Below are 24,620 nucleotides of genomic sequence, written 5' to 3'. Positions count from 1 at the left end.
GATCTAAGAAATAAATTTTTTTTTTGCTTATTTTTGAAGAAAAGTAACATCAATATTGTTTAATTTTCTCTTAAAAAATGATTTTTTTAAATAGTCTCAGTAATAGACTAACTGCTTTTTCTGATATTTATATTTTTTTTTTTAATGAATGAATTTCTCCATGTAAAACCTTTAAAATTTGGCAAATAATTTTTCGAAGAACACGCGGTCGTAGTAATTTTTGGTTGTTGACAATACGCTTGTAACACTCGAAGGGATTTGTTACTAGCACTTGTATCTTCTGTGCTCTAGTATAAAGATAGTACTGATTTACATTTTCTTGGATCTGGGTCGGTTTGGATCTTTAGACCTAAATACTTCAGTAATTCCTGGTACCAAATTAGAGCTATACTTTTTTCCCCGAATTTTATAGACATTTTACCCAAAGGACAGACATAAATAAAATATAATCTGGGCATTTTTACAGATCACTGAAGCTGAAACAATAAATAATTCGATGTTGTTAGTATTAGAACATAATGGTTTTTTAAATGGCATTGGGTACGTCGTTATCTCTATTGTATATCTCAACCTCTCATCCGAAAATAAACAGGAAAAGGCCCAAAATCTCTTAGTAGTTACCCAATTCTTCCAACTATGGAATTATTATTCAATAATAGCTGGTAACTGTTCACAGCTTAATTAGAACTAATTCGGATCCAACAATTCAATCTTAGGAAAACTGATTAGAGGAAAAGAAAATAAACTTGGACAGCTGACTACCAAATACATTGTACATTGTGAGCACGGAGTTATCTCAACAAAATAGAAGGATACAGTGTATTTTGTAGTCAGCTGTCAGTGTTTAAGCTTCTTTTCTCGTAATCAGTGTTCTGAACGTTGATTCGTTGAATTGTAATTACCTCCTTTCAAACTCTGAACAATTCTCAATAATCATTCAACATAAGTTTCATAGCTGAAAATAATTTACTAACTATCAAAGAACATTGAAACTCTTTTTTTCGTTTCTTTCTGAGTTAAAAATCCGTTGATAGTTAGCAAATTCTTTTCAACTATGGAACTTATGTTGAATGATTATTGAGAATTGTTCAGAGTAGCATTATACAGTACAGGGAAATACGTGCGAAATAACGCCGTGTAGAAATACGCGATGGAGCAATGGATGTAATTGTCGCTCTAATCCATAATCAAGATATGTATATAAAGTGTATATCCGATAACGGTAACGTCTTTTTTTATATATATAACTAGGATTAAGTATTAAGCAATATTATAAGCTTTTTAAGATCTCAAAAATCTCTCGGATCTTTTATATGAATCGTAAAAGTTCGGGTACCCGAAGCAAGTTCGCATCTCTGATCTGGACGGATAATAAACATTTACTTATACCGTAGACGGCTACTTTGGATCTGGGTCCAAGCCCCGTCTTATCTCTTCTCTGGCAACATATCCAGGCCTGTAACTGGTTCGGCTCACTATTTTTTATTTATTTTTTCAATTTTTTATTTATTTTTTCAATTTTTTGTCAAAAAAAGAAAGTTTATTGGGAAAATGTTGATATTTTTTGTCAACTTTCTAAAATATCTGTTCCTTTATTTTTTCCTAAATAAAGAAAAAATATTTCCTATTATGTAAAAAGTATGAAAAATGGTCAGAGTTTCCTCTGTCAAAAAAAAAATCCTAGTTACTGAGCATGTCCGTGTACTTAAGAGCGAACCGGAATAACAATCGATTCTCAAACTTAATACGTATGGCGTTAGAGTGTTTTATTCTATTCTTGGCAATGTTCCTTTATAAGATTTGTCACATGAGGTAAAAGCGTGACTCAATGTCTTTCAACCTTGACCTAGTGTCGTCCAAGATGTAGTATACCCATTTGAGCGTATGTACGTATCATGAACTTAGTCTATATATTATTCTTCCTTTGAAAGTTTGTTGTGCTCATTTTTTTCTATGCATATTGAGTAAAAAGTCGTTAGAGTTCCCCCTCCCCCTCTAATAATACCTTTTCACTACTTTGATTTCTCTATATTTATAAGTAAAAAAAGTGTAAGCTTATTTTGTCAAAGACTTAAAAATATAATTTTCAAATAAATAATTTATAGACTTTTTCAAGGAAATTATGTATTATTATTATTTTCAACTTCTATAATTCAACTTTTCATAATTTATTGCCTTGTTGTCTGTAACATATACCAAAGGTATGATTTGATTCATAAGGGACTATTAGTTATGTTCCATTCATTATCTTTTGTATGTATTATGAAATGAATATTTGTTCCATCAAGATTCGAAGGGAGTTTATTTATAGGAGTATACTTAACTTTGTACATTAAATTAGTTCCTTACTCTTTTTGGGTCTTAAATGTTGGGTGGACAGGGTCAAAAAATGCTATTTTTGATTTTTTTTTAAATGTAAAATCCATTTTCTGAGGTTTCAAAAGGCCCTTGAAATTGAAAATTTAAGACAGTTTTATTTTTTTTTAAATATATGGAATTCTTAACTGAAATAGTCCACATAAGGAAAAATGGATCAATTTCTATAAAATAAATATTTTAGATGTGTAAACAATCTTTCAAAAGTTTTAATATAGTTTTCCTTTAAAATGATTATTTCTTATATAAAAATGATAAACAAAGTATTGTACTTTCGTTTTATTTTATTTATTAGGTAAGATCTCATCTTTTTTTTAAAAGCATGAAAAAAATGGCGAATTTTTCTTTCAGAAAAATGGATTCTAATACTAGAATTAATATTTAAGTAATATATATATGGTTTAGTGATACGTTTCATTGTACGAGTAGGAAGTATCTAATAGACATTACAAGTATGCAGTGATTATAGTGTTTTTTAGTACTATCTCTTATGTTCTTGGCCTCTACTTCATAACAAATAATCCCTGCGAATCGTGAACGAATTTCCATGCTTAAATTTATCAAGATTATCAAAAAATTTAAGGGATTCATTCTACATGTTTCCCCTCACTTATTGCATTCTCTTTCTATTTCGAAATTGGAGATAGTGACAGAGGATAGTTGACATTCAATTAGTCCAACCTTTTAATAATAAGCAAATAATTTCAAGTGCAACGAAATGACGCTTTGCAAAACGAAGAATATATAGAAGGATCTCGACTCAATCGATTGCTCAAATAAGTTTCCATGTAGGAAATGAATATATTTCTATTCATATATGTTATAGTAATTTTCTGTTTCAGGTCTTGAGGGATTTGATGGCATAAAAGCTCATCTCCATGATACTTGCATGATAGATACAAGAAAAAGTCGTAGTGGTTTACTGAATGAGGTGTGATTTCCCCCCGCCCTACTCTCAATTCATCCCTCTTTCCACGGATACACTCTGAGCCCCCTCCCCCTTCAGAATACTCCATAACAGACAAATTCCTACTCTTTCATGGTCCTCCAAAGTGCTAATTGTCCAAATATCTCGAAAAAGTCGAGCCCACCTCCTTTTAATCCAATAACATATATTCTTCACTATCAGAGCTTATTTCCTTATTAATAAAAGGTAGAGATAACAACTAAATTTTAACTATCCTCTCTCACTCTCGCCAATTTCGAGATAGAAACAGAAAGTGTGGCCACTCTTGGTCTCCACCATGGCATCGATCTCAGTCATTAAGGCTTTGTAGGTCTTTCTCACGTATACCTCTCACACGTCAGCTCAATCCTTTAAAACCAATGAAATTTCAAAACACTAATACTGGTAGAAATATCGACAGTTGACAGTAAAAAAATATGAGTTGTCAATGATTTGAGGGATACCATTGTGAATAGTAAATGATTTTCTTCTCAAAATATTGAATATTTTTATATCACATTAGAAAATTTATTTTCCTGAATCTGCCCCTTTAAAAATTACAATTTCTACAATGTAGGCTTTTTATTGAAAAGTGGGCACTCCTCTGGTTTGAGTTACGTAGATGGAAGCATTACGGGTGAAAGTGTGCACCACTTTTCAGTCGAAACAAAAAACTTTCCGTTTCATTTTACTGGATAGACAAATTTCCGGTTACACCAAGTAGTTGTAACCAATTATGTACATTTATGAAAGTATCATTTTATGTCACTGAAATACATTACAAGATGAAATTTAAGACAAATTCAACAGTTTTTATCTGTGGGACTTTTTTGTCACATCTGCGGTACCAACTGACTTTTTTGGTTACGTAATGCTGTACCTTAAATATCGTATATACCCAGGCAATTTTGCGTTCAAATCATTAGTGTTACATTGCGTCAACGTCTCATACGTCAAAAAGACATTGAACATATTATATTTTATATAAATATTACGAGGATTTTTAAATAAAAAATATTTTTAAAAGACAAATTTTGCAATATTTCACTTCCTGTGTAGCTGGGGAATGGCTTTTAACAACACTGACATTTCTAAGTGTGGAACACATTTTCAATTGCAGAAACAACCCATATATTTAACATATTCCGTAAAGCTCTTTATGTCCTTGTCTCTGATTGGACAAAAGGGTAAAGATTAGGATTTCCCTTCGAATCTAAGCCAATCAAATATCTCTGTTTGAATACCAAGTACATACGTAGTTTATATTTTGTGGTATTCTCGGCTACTGAATTTTCACAGGCCTAGTAAAAAGAAACAAAGAAATGAATAGCCCCGTTGACTTGTGGTTAATTGTAAGGACCATTGAGGTCGGGTTATAAGTAACTGCGTATGTTCAAAGCTAACTAAAAATTAGGCTATTTCCTCACAATATTCAGTTAATTTTCCTTCGATCAATTTCTTAGTACCTGCTGAGATATTTTAAACAATGTTTTACTAAATTGCTATCGGAACCAGTACTTACAACACCATTACGTCATGAAAGTATATGACGTAACCTCACAAATGTATGAGGTAGTCAAAAAAGAAACATTTCTTATACAAAAAAAAATAAAAAATGGAATGAAATTCCTTAGCCACCTATAATATTGTGAGTTAACTATTTTTCCTACTAATTACTACACTCAAAATAATCTTTTTCTATTTTCTAGCTGTTTAAAAATAATAAAAATACTACAAAGTTTCATGAAACTTTGTAGGGGAAGATAATTTAGTTTGTAAATGTAATATCCTCTACACAGCGGTGGTAACTCGTAGGACAATATGTTTGTCTTGTTAGGTATATTGTAATGAGAGTTGAAGATATTACTCTACACCACCCCTCCTTTCTAACCCTCTTCTGGGAAGGGATTTTTAAAAATTTCCTACAGGAAATTCATATTAATTACTGTCCTATTTTTTGAAGAAAAAAATTGATTAAAAAAAAATAAGTGAAAAACAAACTGTTACCATTTTTGAAAGAGAGTTGGTTACATAGACGGGGGAGAGAGGAGCTGAAATATTATTACTTAACCACCATGTCGGGAAGTTCTTCATAAAAATCAAGAAAACTTTTAAAGATTATCTTCCTTTAATATTTATACCTATATATATATTTCACAGATTTTCTCAATCTGTAGAAGAAAAAAGTTTTTTTTTTTTACATAGAATAATTAACAATTGCACCCTGTTCTACATATTAGTTTTAGGTAGGTACAACCCCCTCCTAACAAACGTACACACACACACATAGATTGTAGCATATTGGAATATAAAATGAGCTACATAATTAAACATTTCAATATATCCTTCATAAGTTTTTATTATTAATACCTAAACCATTTTTGGTATGTCCATTGTTAATATGTTTTGAGCCCTAAACAATGTGTTTTTAATGAAGTAAACACCTTATTTTCATTTAAAGGAGGAAAATGGTGAAATCCGGCCGTATTTTGTATTTCTATTATTCAATTCAAATATACTATTTTTCGTTGTCATCAAGTTGTATTCAATACAAACGTGAAGTTTAGCCATTTGATAAAGTTTGCTCAATTTTTTTTTTTTTTTTTTTTGAGGAATAAATATAATATCAACTCAAGCCAAATTAAGAAACACATATTTGTCCAAACACATTTGGTAACCTTTTTGTCCGTTTCGGGCTTTGAGTATACTTGAATATTACTCTCTAACTAACTACGCAAAGTCCATGAATTCACTCTTTTTACATAATGGGGCATGGTAGTGGTTTACTTGTATTAGTTACTAAACAAAATAAAGCAGCGAAATCTTGCAGGGGGTGGGGGGAGTAGTTCTCATACAACCTAAGATGTAACAAGCTAATAAGCGTGTTTCACTACTTGGTTTATAGCTTTGCAAGCAATTAACACTAAAAAGGATGTACACACGCCTTTTTACTGCTCCTAAGCATTTAACTTGCACTTTTTCAACAATACATATAATATCTTAGCGAAGAAAAACCAATTCCTACTTTAAAAAAATCCACTTTTTCTATCGTAGATATCTATAAACTCTTCTAACGGGAGGTTAATTATGCAGAGTAAGCAAGTATGTACGTAACTGCAGTGAGGGAAAAAAAAGAAAAGGCAAGGAATGAGAGGCCTAAAAATCATTATGTAGATAAATGAATATTCGTGTAAGGATTACTTTTTCGATAAATAGATATAGCAATAAAAATTCTTATCTAGATAAGTCAAGGATAGTGAAGCAATCAGGGTTATCAAAAAAGGAATAAAAGATTGGCTCAATCACACGACATACCTAAAAAATATAATAATCAAAATGGTTCATAGTTATGTGGATAGTCCGACTATACAATTTCTAACCAAAAAAGAAATCCAATAAATTATGTTGTTGTTAAATTTGATAAACCAAGGTGTTTTGAAATGTTTCTGACCTTAAATTGAAGATGGGAGAAATCGTAAATAAAAGCTAGTCAGATCTATCTAGCATATGTTGTCAGTTACTTACCAAAGTTTCAATCATTTTAGATGCACGGTTGTCATTTAACAGTCGTTTGAGTTAGTTGATGTGCGTGTTTTTCTGCAAAACATTTCTAAATTTATTTTTCAACATAGTCTCCTTGTAAATCTAACTCTTCTCCCAGCTATGCCCCCATCCCTGTAACTCGTCTGGTCTGTAACTTTGCTGGGATATGTGTTTAGAGTTAGAAAAACTATTTTGAAAAATATAAGTCTCTGCAAAATAATTGTTCACGAAGGTGATTATCTATTAATTTGACAAAAATCTTTACTAGTGCACGTTTGGATAATATTTTTGTTGTATCCAAGTTTCATCTACAGTAATTATTCGGTGACAAAACTTGGATTTATTGCCCCTAAACTCTGCCAACAGAGCAATACTCGATTTTGTCCATGTTCACAAAAACACTCACATCAACCCACTCACTCAAACGACTCTTACATAACAACTCCGTGTACAAAATGGATCAAACTTAGGTGAGTCAACAGATACTGGATAAATGTGACTAGCTTTTATTTACGAGTGGTGCCATCTTCATCCAGAGTTTGGAAACCTTAGAAACTATCATCATATACCTTTACCGCAGTATTATGTACTTCACTAACACAAATATATTTACACTATATTTATTATTCAGCTGTCGTTTTTTCTGCTTCTTTTCCCACTATGAGTATTCTGAACGTCCATGGGTTGAGTAACTCGAATAGGAGCTCATATTAAGAGTTGTGAACAATTCCTAATAATGATTGACTAGTTTGAGTGATCGGTTAACTACCAACTCATTTTGAGCCTTTTTTGGTTTCTATTAGGGGTAAAGGTTTTGTGATACTATACAGATAACAAAGTTGACTTAGTAATGGGGTTCTCAAGATTGAGTTTGGTAAGAGGATCGATATATTTTCGCCCACCACTTTAGACATGCTATACTTTTTTTTAAATCACATTGTTGACAAATATCAGGACAGAAGAGTTGTTTGTTTGGTCTTTATCTATGAGAATATTTAATGAGAGATTTACTTTTTTGTGATCCTCTTTGAAAGAGGGGGGAGAGGATTTAAAAAAATATATTAATACTTTTTATTAGTGATGTGCCGCGAGCTGAATTTTACAACATGAGTATTTACAAGTTTCTAAAAAAAATTACGAGCTTTACTCGATACTTGCTTGAATACTCGTTACTTGCCTCAATGCTCGATGATACTCAACCAAAGACGTTGCTCCCTAAAAACTGGTCAATCTAGAAAATCCTATTTTTTAATGAATTATTGAAACTTGTCATTGACAAATTTGTGTAGTTCTCTAGAGGATTCTGTATTTGTTTTTGAATATTTTCTATATATACATATAAACGGATCTTATAATAAAAATAATACTGGTATACCAGAAGGGCCTTTAATAAATGGTACTGATGACCCTACAAATTGTTTTGTAATTTAATTTCCACAGATTAATCGAAAAATTAGTTAAAATTTATTTGAATAATGGTCATAAGCTTAATTTAACAGTTTATATTGTCAATAATTTAATTTATTGACACTGATGCTTACTAATATGAATGCATATGAATCATAATATATAGAAAAAGTTTTTAGACGGCTATGTCATTCCTAGTAATGACAAGTACTCCCGCTAGTCTTTAAAAAATCAAGCCAAGATTATTTTTAAAAAGAACGGGGATTATGACTCCACAATGCAGAAAAATTATGTTATAATTGGCTCAAAAAAGGAATTTTTGACGAGTTCCGAGTTATACTCTGCTTTTTTTGGGCACGTGCCGAGTTTTTAGTGCCCTGTTTATTTACTTCATAAAGCCCGAGTACAATTGAGGAGTTTTGTTCGAGGCACATCACATCTTTTTATTATGGATTTATATTGGGAAACACTTATTCAATGATTATAAATAATGTGTGCTGTTGTTTTTTATTATTTTTATCTTGTTTATTTCTTTATAAGTTATTGAAGTATGTTGCAGTTATTCAGATAAAAAGGAATCTTGGTTAATTCACAATAAAGTAATTTTCTTTAAAAAAAAAAATCGGAAGATCAATATTTGATGTTCTTCGTCTTGATTCTTGACTCTGTATTGGTATTGGGGTTGAACCTTTGAAAGTCATGACATCCTTGTTAAAATCTTTTTTTTATCTCCCTTATTTCAACCCCTTAACTTGGTATTTTCTTAGTCTCTGATGGAATGTTTTTGACCACAACACTAGTAGAACCTTTTTTGAACAAAGTGATCCCAGATTTACTCAGATTTTCTAAGGTATCATCTCGTTAATTAGAATTAAACAATTCTACTATTTTCTGTTCCTTTGTTTAATTTAAAAAGCAATGATGTTCACTCAAAGATAAATTTAGAGAACATCCATTCAACTGCCGTAGAATGATGTATTATTACATAGTTAAAAACTTATTCATATTTCGAAGAAGAGATGTAGATGTAAGCTATCTACATACTCAGACATATTTCTTATAATTATTTCAAATAATAACCCTACCCTTAATTAATTTTAATGAATATTTAAAATTCAAAATTATTTCTTCCATGTACATAGTTGACGTTCTCTTCCCAGCTGTTGTATTTATCTATGACAACGAGAGAACAATTGTGTTCCACTCCCAATATGTGTATAACTATTTTTATTTTATTTTTAGAAAGCTATTGTTATTAAATTTGAGTTGACGTAAGGTGAATATTTCTTCATTTTTAAGAATTACTTAAGAATTCAATGGACATCAATCGAGACTCTTTACCAAATAAAATATATAGTAGAAGGAAGAAGCCTTTGCTTGTGTAATGAAAGTCAATAAAAAATGTAGGATTAATTTTATATTATTTGGAGCATACTAAAATCTTGAGCTGTTTTTTTTTTAAAAATCAATAGCTATAAACCGGAACAACCCATTTATAAATGGTTTTTTTTAAAATGATATCATCGATTATGTAACTTTTTATTTTCTATTGTCTTTTAAAAAGAGTTATTTGGACACCTATGATCATTACGTAGTTGAATGTACAAATTATATTGCTCTTTGCTGACTCATTTATGTAGCTCTTAGTTTCCTTAACTTTATTGGTTAATAAACTTTCTTGGGCAACCCAGGATTTGAATAATTTTATACCTTTATAAAACACTAGCGGAAGTACCCAACATTGTATATCAGGCGTCAACAAACGGACACACTTTGCTTTATTAATTTATGGGATAACTCCCCAACACATCCTCGGTTTCATTCTCCGTTTTTCATGAGTACACACACTCGTGTCTACACTTTATACTTGGATGTTCCCTCCTCAAGAATGAAAGAATATTGATAGCAGATTGAAAAAATAAAATAAAAAACATTGTTCAGGTTGTCAACATCAACAAAACTCGCATGCTGAAAAATGCAAGGGATCTACTACAAAATATATTTGTATTTATACAAAATAATAATATGGGTTATTATTTTTCTCTCACGACTGCTGACAGCTGATCTAATGAAACGTCATGTCAGCTAAGCTGTTCTCCTCTAAAACAATCATAAAATTGTCAGGGTGACAACCTTATTTTTTTGTTTCTTTTATTTTTACATACAGGTGCAGGGGCATTCACAGGGGGTGGCTGAAGGGGATGTAGATGTAAGGATTTTTGCATTGGACTATAAATTTTTTTTTCTCTATTCGGGCAAATTATGCAGCAGAATAAAAAATATAATTTTTAAATTTTTTTCCAAAAAATTTAATTATTTGTGAATAGCTATGAATTTTAGATTTTTTTTTTTTCAAAATATTTAATATTTTAAATTTCATTTTTGACATTGTTTTCCAAAAAAAATCATTTCTCTGAGTTGCATTGGATTTTTGAAAAAAAAAAAAAAAAATCTAGAAAATGTAATATTTGATTGATTTGATTTCTTTTTTTTCAAAGATTTAATATCTCCGAATAGTTTTGGATTTTTGAATTTTTTTTCCAGAAAATAAAATTTTTGAAATATTTTTTGGAAAAATTTAATTTTCTGTAAATAGCTATGATTTTTTTTCCATAAAAATTCCTAAAAACCAAGGAATTTCCAAAATATAACCTGTCAAACGCACCTGTAGTGGCACATATATTATGCATTACTGATATATTGTTAAATGAAGAATAGTCCAACAGTTGGGAAGTATTAGGATTGGGAGTTTTGTTGAGGTAAATGAGCATGTCCACAATTGCTATCTGGTTCCTCTGTTTCATTCGATCAGTTATTTGTTATTGGCAATAAATAATAAACAATAATAATAAAACGGATTAAAGTACTCGTACGAACTCTTCTTTTTCTTTCTGCCTTAAAGTCGCAGTCCAAATAATATCATCTGATACTTTTGTGCTAAAACTTTTAAGTTGATGAATTAGTGATTTATTTCAATACTCTAAATTCGGCTCAAACCCTTTAAAAAAGGGTAAAAATTCTCAAAAAATGATACTATTTGTACAAATTGTTCTTGTGAGGGAAAAATTGTGGAAGACATCGATCAAAGTATTAATCAAGCAATTATCTAAAAATCAATAATTAATTCAAAAGTCATTTTTCTTTTTCTAAAATTTTATGCTAATTTCAAAAATTTGCTTATATTTGATGTGTGATTATAAATTTATAAGAAAATGCAATTTAAAGGTTATAAAATCACAATTTCTTTATCTTTTTGTTTGAAATGGAATAACGCCTGGGTTTTTAATTGTTTTTACGCCAAGGGAACTTGTTTGTACTATAAATAATTAATATTTTATTTACAAAAGAGTAAATGGTTCTTAAAGGTCTAGTTAATCTGCAATATTGATTTGAATGTATCCTTTTTAATTCAAAATTTATCGATGCTCAGTAATAAATTTTTTAAAGAACGAAATAAATATATCCAAACTTTAATTGTTAAACAATGGAATTTTATATCTGAAAATTTTTAAGTGGATTCATTATTGATTTTTGTTTGGTTTTTTATATACTCAAAAGTTGGTTCAAACTTAAAAATGCTCAAAAATTTCAAATTGTATATTCTTGAAAATCAGATATGATACAAAAAAAAAAAAATTACATATTCTTTATCAGTTTGTCAAATACTACTAGATTTGAATATAGATTTTAAAATAATTATTTACAGTTGACTTGTGTAGTAAATTTTATTTTAAATATATATTACTACTACCAGTCAATCTAATATATTTTGAGTACTGTCTATATATATCCTAGCAAAAATATTCTCTTTAAATACGTATATGTAATTCCTTATAAATGACCCTCTATCGGAAATCTAATAATTATGAGTATTGCTCTATGATGCTAAATAAATATGATTAAACTATCAAAGCATCAATAAAATAATCATATCACAAGGATTCATATAAATTATACCATCATACTTAATTGGCATTCATGTAGCATGGAATTTTGAACAGTCATTTTGCATAATATGTTTGGTATGTTTAAAATACAATGCAGTAACAGACTAATAAATATGGGTTCTTTGTAAGAGCGCCAGGTGAAGGCGGGTGTGAGACATATTGTGCTCCTAAATTAAGACCCTTGTTAATATCCGCTGCCTGTTTCATGATTTTGGAGGGAAAAAATGAACTACTACTATAATTAAGAGAACCTTCAACATTTAAAATAGCATTAGTACAGAGGAAATATTGTAATTATATTTAAATTCATATACATTTATTTTATTTTGCATTGCTATATATATTTACACCAGAGATAAGCGAAAATTTTTCATTATGTTAGAGGGAAATGTTAACACACAGACGAATGATTAAATAATGAACTTAAAAAAAAAGAAAGAACACACGTGATACTGTTTTTCCTTTTCTAATTCCTATACTTAGTTTTTTCTTTACACACATCCCATCTTAAATGATATAATACTGCTCTATAGAGGAGAATCTTCAATATTTATAGTAGTATTATTGGCGGGAAAATATTGTCAAATTAAACATTGATATTATCATACATTTTACAAAAAATATCAAAAGTAGAGGATAGTTCATCATTCAGAGAAGGACAATCTATTGAAGAAAAAAAGACGATAGGAGCAATCTTAAAATTGTTAGTTTTCTCTACGTTTTGCTCATCCAATCCCAACCTTACTGCCTTTTATTGTGGACCCAATACAATTTGAATAAAAATTCCGTATTGTTCTACCATTATAGTCTGAGTTGCGAGATCTTGCACGTCAGTCAGTTTGTGGTAGTAGATGGGGATTTGATAACGGCCATTTTTATGGCCGTTATAAAAGACTCCAATATTGAGAGGCTGGAATGCATTTTTTTTTTTTGGTTAGTTATGAAGAGTGGATCCTTAGTCAGTCCTTGTTAGAAATCATTGAACAAACTCAGGTCAACAAAAATAGTTTATTCAGGAATTCAAAATTGCCCAATTGATTAAGTTTTAAATAATGTTGATACTTGGTGATCTTGATATTTTGAAATTGAATGTAAAAAGTTTAAGAACCACTGGTCTAAGAAGTGGGGGTGATTCTTTATGACACTTTGTTGGTGCATTCCGTCTACATATGTACAAATAGCAAAGGAGGTCAATTTTTTTAAGTCTGAGTCTTTGAATTTTATTGTTTTATGACACTCAGTTCTAAGTAATCTACATACATATTGTCACACCAACCATAACAAGAGTTTCTACTCGAAAACAGCAACCCTATGTACTCACCCCCCTTCAGCCTCTCTCCTGGATTTTGCTTTGTTTATTTGTTTGTTTTATAGTTATTTAGGTCTTCATTGATTCCCTCCTCGTTCTGTGAGGGATGTAACATATTTTTATACATACATATACTATAGTCCTACATATAAAGTTATTCGTGTTAGAGAAAAATCAAGGTCTTTAATTGCCTTTGTTCAAACTTGTTGTTTGTATGTATATCATTTGTTTTTTTTCTCCATAAAAAAAATAGTTAGTGATTGTTTACTTTTGATCTCATCTATACATGGTCTATACATACTAGAGTTCCCTGCAAAATTTATAGATGGGTTTCAGATACTTCTACAGTTAAGTCGGATAACGGAGAAAAATTCTTTGGAATAAAAGAAAACCGTCTTATCGAATTAATTAGCTATATAGACTTTCATAAATATCATATAAAAAAATTCCATGTAAATCCGTCCCACAAAAAAATAGAAAAAAGACAAAGTTGCTTTAGAAAGGAATTTCAATTTTCAACATGCTCAATTTTGAAGTACAATCTCAAGCAAAATCCTTATTTTAGAAAAGTGCGCAAATATGCGCAGGTTTTATTATTCAATACTCTTCATTAACAATGTATCTAACTATCCTCCATTTGTATTTATTGTGCACACTTATTCTTCTATACTAAAACATTAGGTATATAAATAATTTTATGTATGGAAATAGTAAAATTTTCAAAAAACAAAAAATTCTTTTTTTTTAAATATAATATTTAAATATAAAATTTAGGAAATAATACTGTAAAATAGTTACTTCTAACTAATGCATTGACATGGTGATATTTAAAATTGTGTAAGCCTTCAAACTTTAACTCGATTATATTATACATATAATAGATATATCCTCATACGACTAGTATACTCACTAATTAAGTTATAAAAAAACAATTTGACTGTTAATTAAATTGTTTTTTAATGCCTGAACAACAAAATATAAGCACATTTTTATTAGATGTATACAAAAGAAAAAATCAAACAAATAAAAAGTATTAATATTTAGGTGTTTGTCCATTTTTTTCTGTCAAATCAAGCACTCTACGGCATGTGGAGGCTATTATTGCTTGTGAAGGGGGACATGTTGAATACAGCTAAATATAGTATGTCAACATAACACGAATGTGTTTTGAGTTGTCAGTTCTTACAAATTCCATACAAATCATGTTTTTTATCATTGCTACATCAAGCTTTAGGTTCTCATTCTGTATAATTATTTTATCATACATTTTAGAAAAAATACACCAAGGGTAAGAGGGAATTCATCATTTAGGTAGAGATGTTAACACCACGACGATCAATTAAAGAATGAACTAAAAAGAAAATAGAGCGCATGTATCTACCTTCCTTTTTTTTCTTTCCTTTTTTAACTGCAAAATTGTATTTTTCTCTACTATTTGACGAGACTTACTACTTCATCATAAATTGTTGGGAGAATGGAATCATTTAATGTCCTTTTATTTACTTTTATTAAGATTTTATTTAGTAGAGAATAAGAGGAGAGGGGAGGATAAGAGTCATATTAATAGATCCATTCCAACTTTAATCGAAGAGGATGAAGAGTCTTACCTTCTGCTAGTCCGCATATCCTTGCCCACTTTTATACCTATTACGTATAAATAGTATTGTATTAATATGATATATTTTAGTAGATCCCTTCTTCCTTCCCCCCTTCTCATTCTTGTTTGTTTGTTTCATGTACAGTTTCTTTATCTACTTAATAAATTTATATTTTATTATTTCTACAAATATAGTGTACATAACCCCATGCTATCTGTCTTCCAAATGACCCCGTATATTGAACAGATTATACTCCACAAAAAATGATTGGTAATCCATGATTTATGTTGTAGAGATCCAGAAAATGCTATCATATGAGGAATCTTTAATATATGTCAATGTATATATAGTAATGGAATATATACCGTCCTTATTTGTAATTGAGTACAGCCTTGTCTACTTTCTTCATATCAGGGACATATCCATATCAAAATTTTGACGTCCATTTCTGACTTAAATCAGTCTTGGGTCCATCCCAATCGGACTGAAAAGTCGTCCACAGAAACGAGTCTAAACACCATTCACATGGGGAGCTTTACTCTCCATGAGTCATAAACAACCTTGTACACAAGGATCTTACACACGTCTTCAGCCTTATCAAGGTTCTTGACTTTGTGGCCTTTGGCCAATAGAGCTTTAACACGTTTAAGTGTATTTCCATTTTTGCTCATAACGTAGCCAATGAAACTCAGATTTCGACGTGTAATAAGAGCCGTTTGAAAGCCTTATTGTGATTATTTTTGATCAAGCAGGACTTTAACATTTATATTCAATGGATCCTTTCGTTAATTGTGTTTTAAACAAATTAGGAGATACACCTAGTGTCCTCTGGGATAGACCTCAGTGCCCAAGAATGGTGCAATTAATAGCATCTGACAACTTTACCTCTCGTCTAAAGATTTAGCAGGATAGATCTTAGTATATGGTCACAGGGTGCCATTGCATTTTGTATCCGTTAATAATACGAAATCAACTTCATCTTGATTTCAAGAGCCAACCATGAATTTGATACCAACTAATGTTGAATTATTTGAAAGATTTATTTAAGGAATTTTAAATGAAGTATATATTGACTTTGTAGGTCTTAAAAACTTTCTGCGTTAAAAAACTTTATTTTTGTTTTTTATAAATAAAAAAAACAAAAACAATATTGTTAAAGAAGAATAAAAATGAAAGAAAACATACTTTTAAGATACATAAATCTCTACTACATACATTTGTGGCGTGTCATGTATCCGATTTCAGTTACTTGCTTCTGACACTTGTGCATATGTATGCACCGTTCATACACAATATGTATATTATATGTTTCTATGCCTTGTTTGTCAGCTCTATGTATCTCAAAAAACAGCTGAAGAGTTTTAATAAGAAAGAGTTCATCTTTAAAAAAGAATAAATGTAATTCACTCATACATTGTCAAAACATTCTCATTTAATTAATGAAGATAATTGAGAAATCGAGACAAGGAGCTAAAACTATAGAGTGTATTTTTTGTCAACTGTCAATATTTCTACTACCATTTCTCTGATAATTCTTCTGATTTGTGGAAAGGCTTGTTAAGGTGCAGTGGACGGTTTTACCCCCACTTACAAGTGATGTTAAATAAGCTGTTATTAGAGCACATGTGATCACAATCCCTGTTATGAAATGAAAAATAGTATCAGAGTTGTCTGATTACTAATTTATTTTACACCTTTTCCCGCTTCTTTTTGAAGTAAAAGTTATTAAGAGATACAATAAGGATTACATTGTGTAAATGATATATCGACAAAGGAATGAATTTCGATTGACTGTTTGCCATAGTAAGGCTGTAATAGATTAAAATCTTTACTCTGCAGCAATGAATATATTTAACAAAACCTATTGTAAATGGTAGAAACACAGTGTACAAATTATTATCAAGACGGGAGCTGACCCAGAGTTGCTGTCGGAATACGAGTCACTGCAAGTTTAATTTTTTAAATTCATTTCTTTTGGGATAAATTGCTCTGACTTATGAACACCAGGCCAGAAACGTATCAGACTCGAATGTCAAGGAAATAATGTATATTAACCCGGGGGAATAAATGTGTATTATAAGTTTAACGTCGTCAGATAGGAGATAGAAAGAGTGTGAATTGAGTAACTTTTTACTACACCATCAGAGTAGTATATCATTTCTCTAGTTGGAATTTCCGATTGTGTATAGAATACTCTATTATACCTCTTTGTCAGCTGATATATGCATATTTTGTCGCCTCTATAGGTGTACCGATGTACTCATCACTTAATGCCTCTAAAATAAAGCCCAATTAGAATTCGCTAAAAATGTTATTTTCTATTAATTAATTTACTTAACATAATTATGGATTGAAGTAAAGGCTCCTGAATTGATATAATTTCTTTATTAAAATAACTTAAAGTAATTGTATTTTCTGACTCATATTTGGTAGTATTTACTATTTAATCTTATCTCTCTAACTTATTATATGTATAATATTTGTCTTCCTAGGTTGAGTGACTCTTAAAAAAGAAGATTTCATGAATGAAGAGGCTAGTAGTAGGACCCAGGAAGAATCTACGTAACAAATGAAATGACTGGTGGAGGATAAAGTCTGACTACATCATTGCTCAATTATCAACCACAACGATCCACGCACGCTTATTTATTTTTTTTGTGTTCCTCTGCTCTTAGTGAACGGATAACAGATACACTACATTGCGCATTACCTTCAGAAATGGCATCTTACTCCCTGATTGCAACCCTTCTTTTGACTTTTATATCCCTTTCTTCATCTCGACGACCCATTGTTGTGACAAATGAGGACATGTATCCAAGTCCGAGGATCGTCGTTCTAGGTGCCACAGGAGTTGGGAAATCCTCATTAGCGAATGTTATTTTAGGAAGGAATAATACCTATGATGGCTCCGGTCACATGTTTGGTTGTTTTCAGGTAAGATACTATTATCTTAAATCATCATAATTATTCATTTACACACACACACACACAACACAATAAAAGAGATTAATTCAAGCATAGTGTTGAAGATTTCTTTTTTAAACAACTTATTGGTACTTATTCACTAGTGTTGGATTCAAGATTTACTCAAACTCGAGATGTACGAGTATAGATTAGTCTCATTCTAATTCTCTTGACATTTTTATTAAATAATTTATTTGAGTTATAAATGTCATATTTGTAATGGAGATTTCTTCTTAAAGAGTCTAATAGTTTTTCAACTCTCATATTGACGTAGTCAAACTGACTCAATTGTTGGAATTTTTATTTTATATATTCAATTAAAAAAAAATATTTATCTCTCCTTCATCTGAATGTCTTAGCCTCCTAGCTGCTGCTCTTGACTCAATGCTCGAAAACTCGAATCTAACACTACATTTAATTAAATAAAACAAACGACTAGCTTTGCGTTCAATGTTCCTTGGTTTTTATGTCTTTAATATGTATTAATAAAGTCCATGGTAAAAAAACATGACTTGTCTTATGGCTTTGCAAGACCTTAAAAAGTAAAGAAACTTTTTTTTAGCTCTAAATACTAAAGCTAAGCTAAGTTGTTTTTGCTTGTAAATTTGAATTACGTTGTTTTCAAGTCACGAAATCCATCACTCTGTTTTATTATGCGCGTAGTCCCCATTAAGCTTTTAGTTAATGACAAGTAATGACATAGCTTTTTTAGAGCCGCCTTAAAATGTCACAAAATAAATAAAAAAACCACCAACTTCAGTCTGAGCTCTGCTACTAAATTTTTCTTTGAACTAATAACGAAAAAAATATATAAATAAAGAATTGTAAAGTGAAAAAATGAGTTATTTCTCTTTTCTCTTCTGGTATAGTAAGTATGTCAGTTTCATTTGTCTTTGCCATCATTAAATTTATGAGATCAAAAAAATATATATATAGTTACAAAAGTACAAAAAGAATCTCTCAAAAGAGAATCTTCCTTTTATGATGTTAAATATTCAATTTTAAATATACATCATATGTAAAATATAGGTCTGTTTGTATGCATAACGGACTAACATCAGCCCACCCTTTTTGTTATTATATCTACAACCCTTCTCCTCCCCTCTTGTAAATAATTCAAATATAGTCATCATTTTAAATCGAATCTTTTATTTCTTTTTCTAAAAAAATACAAATAGGTACTGGGTCTGAACGGTGGAGGCTCTGTTACAAAAAAGACTTGTCCAGATAAAGGCCATTTTATGGGAGATCTCAAAAATCCAAAGTTTACCATCATAGATACTCCAGGATTTGGAAATAACCTTATTGAGGAAGAAAAGACGATTGAATCCTTGGTTAATGTTTTAAAGGATGAAATCAAGTTCATCCATGCATTTGTAATTTGTTTCAAACAACAAGACAATCGTATGACTGCCTCTCTTCGAAGCATGTTGAGTCTTCTTCAAAAAATGTTTGGTGATCACTTTTGGGACAATGCAATCCTTGAGGCGACGCATTGGAACTTTCATGCCTCGAATGAGGCTATTAGGTGAGGTTCTTAAGTTTTTGTATATAAGTAAAGACATAATAATAACTATTTCCTTTCCTCTCTCCTTTCCTACACCTAGACAACAAAATAACCCTCCTATTACAAAGAAATGGTGGAAAGATACCTTCAACGACATTCTTCGCGGTGAATTCAAAATCAATCGTCCTCTTCGTGCTGTTTTCATCGATACCTTCTATGATCCCAAGGATCCTTCTCAAGCCTTAGAGTTTCGTTCCAATACTCAATCTCTCTTTGAGTTCTCTCGCTCCAACACTCCTTTTGAGTGCAAAGACATTCAAATCGCTCTCACAGAGATCCGCCAGCTTCAAATAGAGATAGAGAGTCTCACCAAAGAGAAACATAAAAAAATTCAAACTATTTTCACGCTCAAGGAACGCAATCGCAAACTGGAAGTTGAAGTGAGTAAAAAACAGTTGGCGACTCCACCACCCAATATCTACCCTTCAAGTCTTCATAATCGCTACTGCATATCCCACAAATGCTACACTCCCACAGAGTTTGCTCTATTTGGACTCGGTATATGCATTTTAGGAATTATGATTGGAGTTGTGGCCGTAGCCTGGCTTCGAAATCAGTGCAGTTCCGAAGAAAAACTCTATGAGTTTGGAGTTGACGATCCAAGTACTCCTCTTCCACCCCTTCCGCCACCTAAGAGTGGAGGCTCTTTTAATGGCGGTGCAGGGATGGAGGGACATTGTGGAACGCATCTCCTCTCTCGACAAGACTCTGGTGGTTTTAATTCCCGGGGATTTAACTCGGGAGTGAATCAAACGAATGCAGCCCATAATGGCTTCATTGATAAGAGACAAACCGTGTTGCACTCCCATGGGGAGAACGTTATTTCTGAGCTTGTGAGTGAGCCTTTAGAGACGACTATGTGAGATTGGAGGTGCACCTCTCCTCCTTCTTCCAACCCTGTGTCTCCGCCTCCCTTATTCACGACGACGACGACGACAACATGGAGCTCTCCCTATCATCATCTTCCACCTACTGACCAACGATATCATTCGCATCCCTCTTGTTGTTTATATAACTGTAATTAATGGGTCATACATACTCATGGATATTACGCTGTACATATAATTTCCCTCGCATTTATATACAAATTTATACATTCATATTAGTTATATACATACAACAAACTAAATATATTCAAAAACTTCTTTGTATATGATGAAACAAAAACCAATAATACTTATTACTTATATTTGTCACTAGTTGTTGTTTTTTTCCATTTTTTTTTTCCATTTCAAGTGTTTTAATTTGATTTTTCCAATTTAAAAAATACAATAATACAAAAAAACCAAACTATTTATCGATTTATCCATTTACATATTTTGACTGTGTGTCCCACAAGGCTATTTATTTATTACTAACTAATTCATCATTATTTCTGATATACTATATATAATTAATTATTTTTATAAAAATATGTATATATAGATATATTGAAACATGATTTGAAACGTCTTTGCCCCCCTTAATTACATCTTTTTACAAGTCATTTTTTATATTCACAATATCCAGAAACCCACCCTTGTAACGAAATAATTAAAAAAAAAGCAACAACACAGCATCAAAATGTCAGAAATTTCATTTAATTCCTATAATTAATTAATGAATATACCTACATACATAAGTACGTTTCATAATACCGTAGATGTCATCCTTTCCCCCTCCTCCATCTTTAGACAAAGTCCCCCCTCACTTACGCTATTAGGACATCATTTGTAATTACGTTTACTATTCTAATTATCATCACAATTTTGTTTTACTCTCTTTCTCATTTGCCCTCCAATATTTTTTGTAAAGAAAATAAAGTGAAAATGTATTTGGATTCTTGTCTTGTAGTTTCTCATTATTGATACTCTACTTCCGGTATATAAATACTTAAATGGTTAAAAAGGTTTCCCCAGTGTAGGTCGGTTGAAGGGGCTGTAGCAAACCAAGGAATCCTCGCTTTTTACTAGAAAATTTAATATTGTTTGAACAGTTGTGGATATTTAAAATTTTTTTCTAAAAAATTTTAAATTTGTAAGTTTCTGTGGATAGCTGTGGATTTGAAATTTTATAACAAAATCTAAAAACCCGCAAAAAAAAATAGTATAATCCTGTGGACGCCCCTGTGCAAGGATACCGGGCCTTAAAAATTTATTGGAACATAACTAACAAAACAAAAATTATTTTTTGATTTTCAGAAGAGACTAAATTTTATACGAGTAACATTTTTTTTTACAAAAAGAGCAAATTGATTCTATTTTGTTCGAAAATTAAAAAAGATTTCATTAGATAAATTTTCTAAATTGTGATAACTTTAAAAATTGCCCCTTATGGTCCTGGTGCCACTGGTTTGTTTCCATAAACAGTACCGTAATCATGGTTTTTTCATTGGGAGGGATTGGTTGTAGTGACTATGGATGACTCGCCATAAATTGAACACGATAAATACCAGTGTTGAGACTCGGTCGAGCACCAAACTTTTTTTACTTTTGGTTTTAAGTGGTTTTTTCGGTCCAGACAGCAGTCACAGACCGTGGACCAATTTTTTTGGTCTCACTATGTAGACCAATTTTGATTCGGTCTCACTTTATATACCGATTTTTTGTTCCGGTCTCAATTTATGGACCGACTAACTTTCCTTCGTTTTTTTTTTTTTTTCAAATCTCAAAAGTACACGATAATTTCTAGAACGGGTTCAAAGTTAATCCAATCTATCTATGTTGAACTTCGTATAACGTCATTGTACTTGAGCAAACATATGATGTCATGTTATAAACAATTTATCTGTAAAATCGGTCCAGACCGATTTTTTTGGGAACGAAATGAATCGAGTTTTTGCTTTGGACCGATTTAGTGTAACAATTTAAAGATTTTTTTTGTACACACCTTATGTTTAGTCTTACTTTTTGAACAACCCATTGTATACTAGGTAGTTACTGAGAATAGAACATGAACAAATTAGCTAAAAATTTATAGCCTCAAGATGGCGCTGGTATACTAAGTCATTACACTTTGTCTTTCTATCTGCAATTCCTTTTGTATTAAAGATAACGTAGAAAACTAACTTTATACAACAATACCTTGTTCAGTCCAAGTCTCACCACAGTACCTTCGATTCTTCATTTCAAGACTATTAATTCAAGACTCTTTTATTAGAAAAATAGTCAGAGATCTGTCGTGTCTTATGTTCATCTTGGTTTGAAATTTAACTTCCTAGCCTTTGTGATCGTGTTAAAGATTATCAAGCATATTCTTTGAATACGGATGGGAGTTTTTCTGCAAATTTTTGGTAGTTCCATTACCTGAAAACCCCTCTCTGGGTGACCCATTCTAATGTCAAATATATTATTCGAGGTTTAGAGACTGAGGTAAGAATATTGCGAAAATTATAAGGGAAAATATGAGGATTTCATCATATGGAAATACAGTCGGATATAACTATCTGCAAGCTCTGAAAAAGAAGTTAGGTTCTAAAGCCAATAATAAAAGGCTTATTATAGTCCTGAAGTCTATATTAGGTGATCAGTTCCCTAACAGACCTACTAACTATGACATTGTTGAAATTCTTAAATTTGTTGGTTAAACCTTACTTCATGAAAAGCAAAATGAGCTTATAGTTTTAAACAACTTGCCGCCCTTAAAATATATATTTTTTTTCATCTTTTATAAAGTAATGTATAATCAACACACGAAATTATTTTTCATCCATTTCTTGAAAATATCTCCCACTTACTCTATTCAAACGAATGCTAAACAGTAATAAATAGACCGATCTGGGTGAAAGTTGGTGTGTGTTCTTCCAAGAGATGCTACTAACGAAACATAACCTCGATACGCCCTAGTAGTGCAATCTCTCGGAATTCTTATGGATTTTTCAAACTATTATGGTAGATGGAATAATCTTATTTTAAGGAAGGAAGAATAAATTCTGTGAGGGAAGGTAATCTTCTGACTCAAAGAGGGAGGACAAAGCCATCATAAATAAATGTTCTCAGTCCCTTTTTAGAAAACTCTTCTTCAAAAATATAGGATGTGGCTCGGAAAATTCGACAAAACCAAAGAAGTCCCAAAAAACTTGCAACTGTAAGTGAATATCTAATATCCTCGAGATCGAAAACTATATCAACCCCTAAAAAATAAACGCCTGACTCTGGGTTATCCCCTGACTTAAAATAATTACCCTTAAAAGTTCTTAAGAGCTAGTTTTGTCGTTCATTTTATTATTTATTTTTTTAACATGATACATTTTAATAAACTTCATAATCAGTCAAGTCATGGCAAAATTGTTGTCAATAATGAAGTAATTACAAATTTGAAATCAATTCTTAGAGTGTTTTATAATAATAATCAGTAAATTTAGGGATTTTCTAAACATATACTATAACTGCCAATAGTATTTTCAATGATAGGAATATTGAAAAAAATATGGGCATTGGAAAGTTCATGTAGTTAAATACGAGAGGGGGGCAAGAATTGCTTATCACGCTATGCTTTAATGAAAGGATTATTATCAATTTTATCCAGATATTAAATGTCTTCAGCACAACAAAACCAAAGTATCCTCGCCATCTAAGGTTGAATGTACCTTCTGTTCTCCAAGACAGTTTAACTATTTGTTTACAAACTCGGAATCAAATAAAGAAGTTCTGTCCGTGATTTCTAAATCTTTTTGTGATGGCAGATGTACCAAATCTTACTCAAGTACAAGTGACCGCCATAAAATTTAAATATCCACGGAACAAGGTAAATTTGAATTAATTTGTATTTATGTTCCAAACGTAAAAAGTCAATTATTCTTCCAGACCATTATTAACTATTGTTATTTGTCAGCAATTTATATCAGAATGAAAAAACATCTGGACTCAACATATTTGTGAATTAAATTTGAATGACTTAACGGCATATTTTTGGTTAAGTAGTTGTGTCTCATGGAGAGGGGGACCGATCTACGTCACAAATTGATTTAGTACTTACGTCAAAA

The 24,620-nt window shown here is 31.0% G+C and overlaps 1 protein-coding gene across 3 annotated transcripts in view; it reads left to right on the top strand.

Annotated features, from left to right (window-relative positions):
• The window catches only part of LOC121113698 (uncharacterized), a 102,963-nt gene extending 82,110 nt beyond the window's left edge, over nucleotides 1-20,853 (top strand). For 2 of the 3 annotated variants that reach the window (XM_040707546.2, XM_040707547.2), the window contains exons 2-4: nucleotides 17,619-18,060; nucleotides 19,269-19,618; nucleotides 19,698-20,853. In XM_040707546.2, the coding sequence (XP_040563480.1) occupies nucleotides 17,845-18,060; nucleotides 19,269-19,618; nucleotides 19,698-20,520 (1,389 nt within the window). In that variant the 5' untranslated portion in view covers nucleotides 17,619-17,844 and the 3' untranslated portion in view covers nucleotides 20,521-20,853. Of the gene's footprint in view, nucleotides 1-2,727; nucleotides 2,829-17,618; nucleotides 18,061-19,268; nucleotides 19,619-19,697 lie in introns of all 3 variants that reach the window. The other variant, XM_071886740.1, reaches the window with a different exon arrangement.
• The last annotated feature ends 3,767 nt before the right edge of the window (nucleotides 20,854-24,620 follow it).

Source organism: Lepeophtheirus salmonis, chromosome 2, assembly GCF_016086655.4.
Source record: "Lepeophtheirus salmonis chromosome 2, UVic_Lsal_1.4, whole genome shotgun sequence".
Lineage (NCBI taxonomy): Eukaryota > Metazoa > Arthropoda > Copepoda > Siphonostomatoida > Caligidae > Lepeophtheirus > Lepeophtheirus salmonis.
This window is presented reverse-complemented; position numbering and strand designations above follow the sequence as displayed.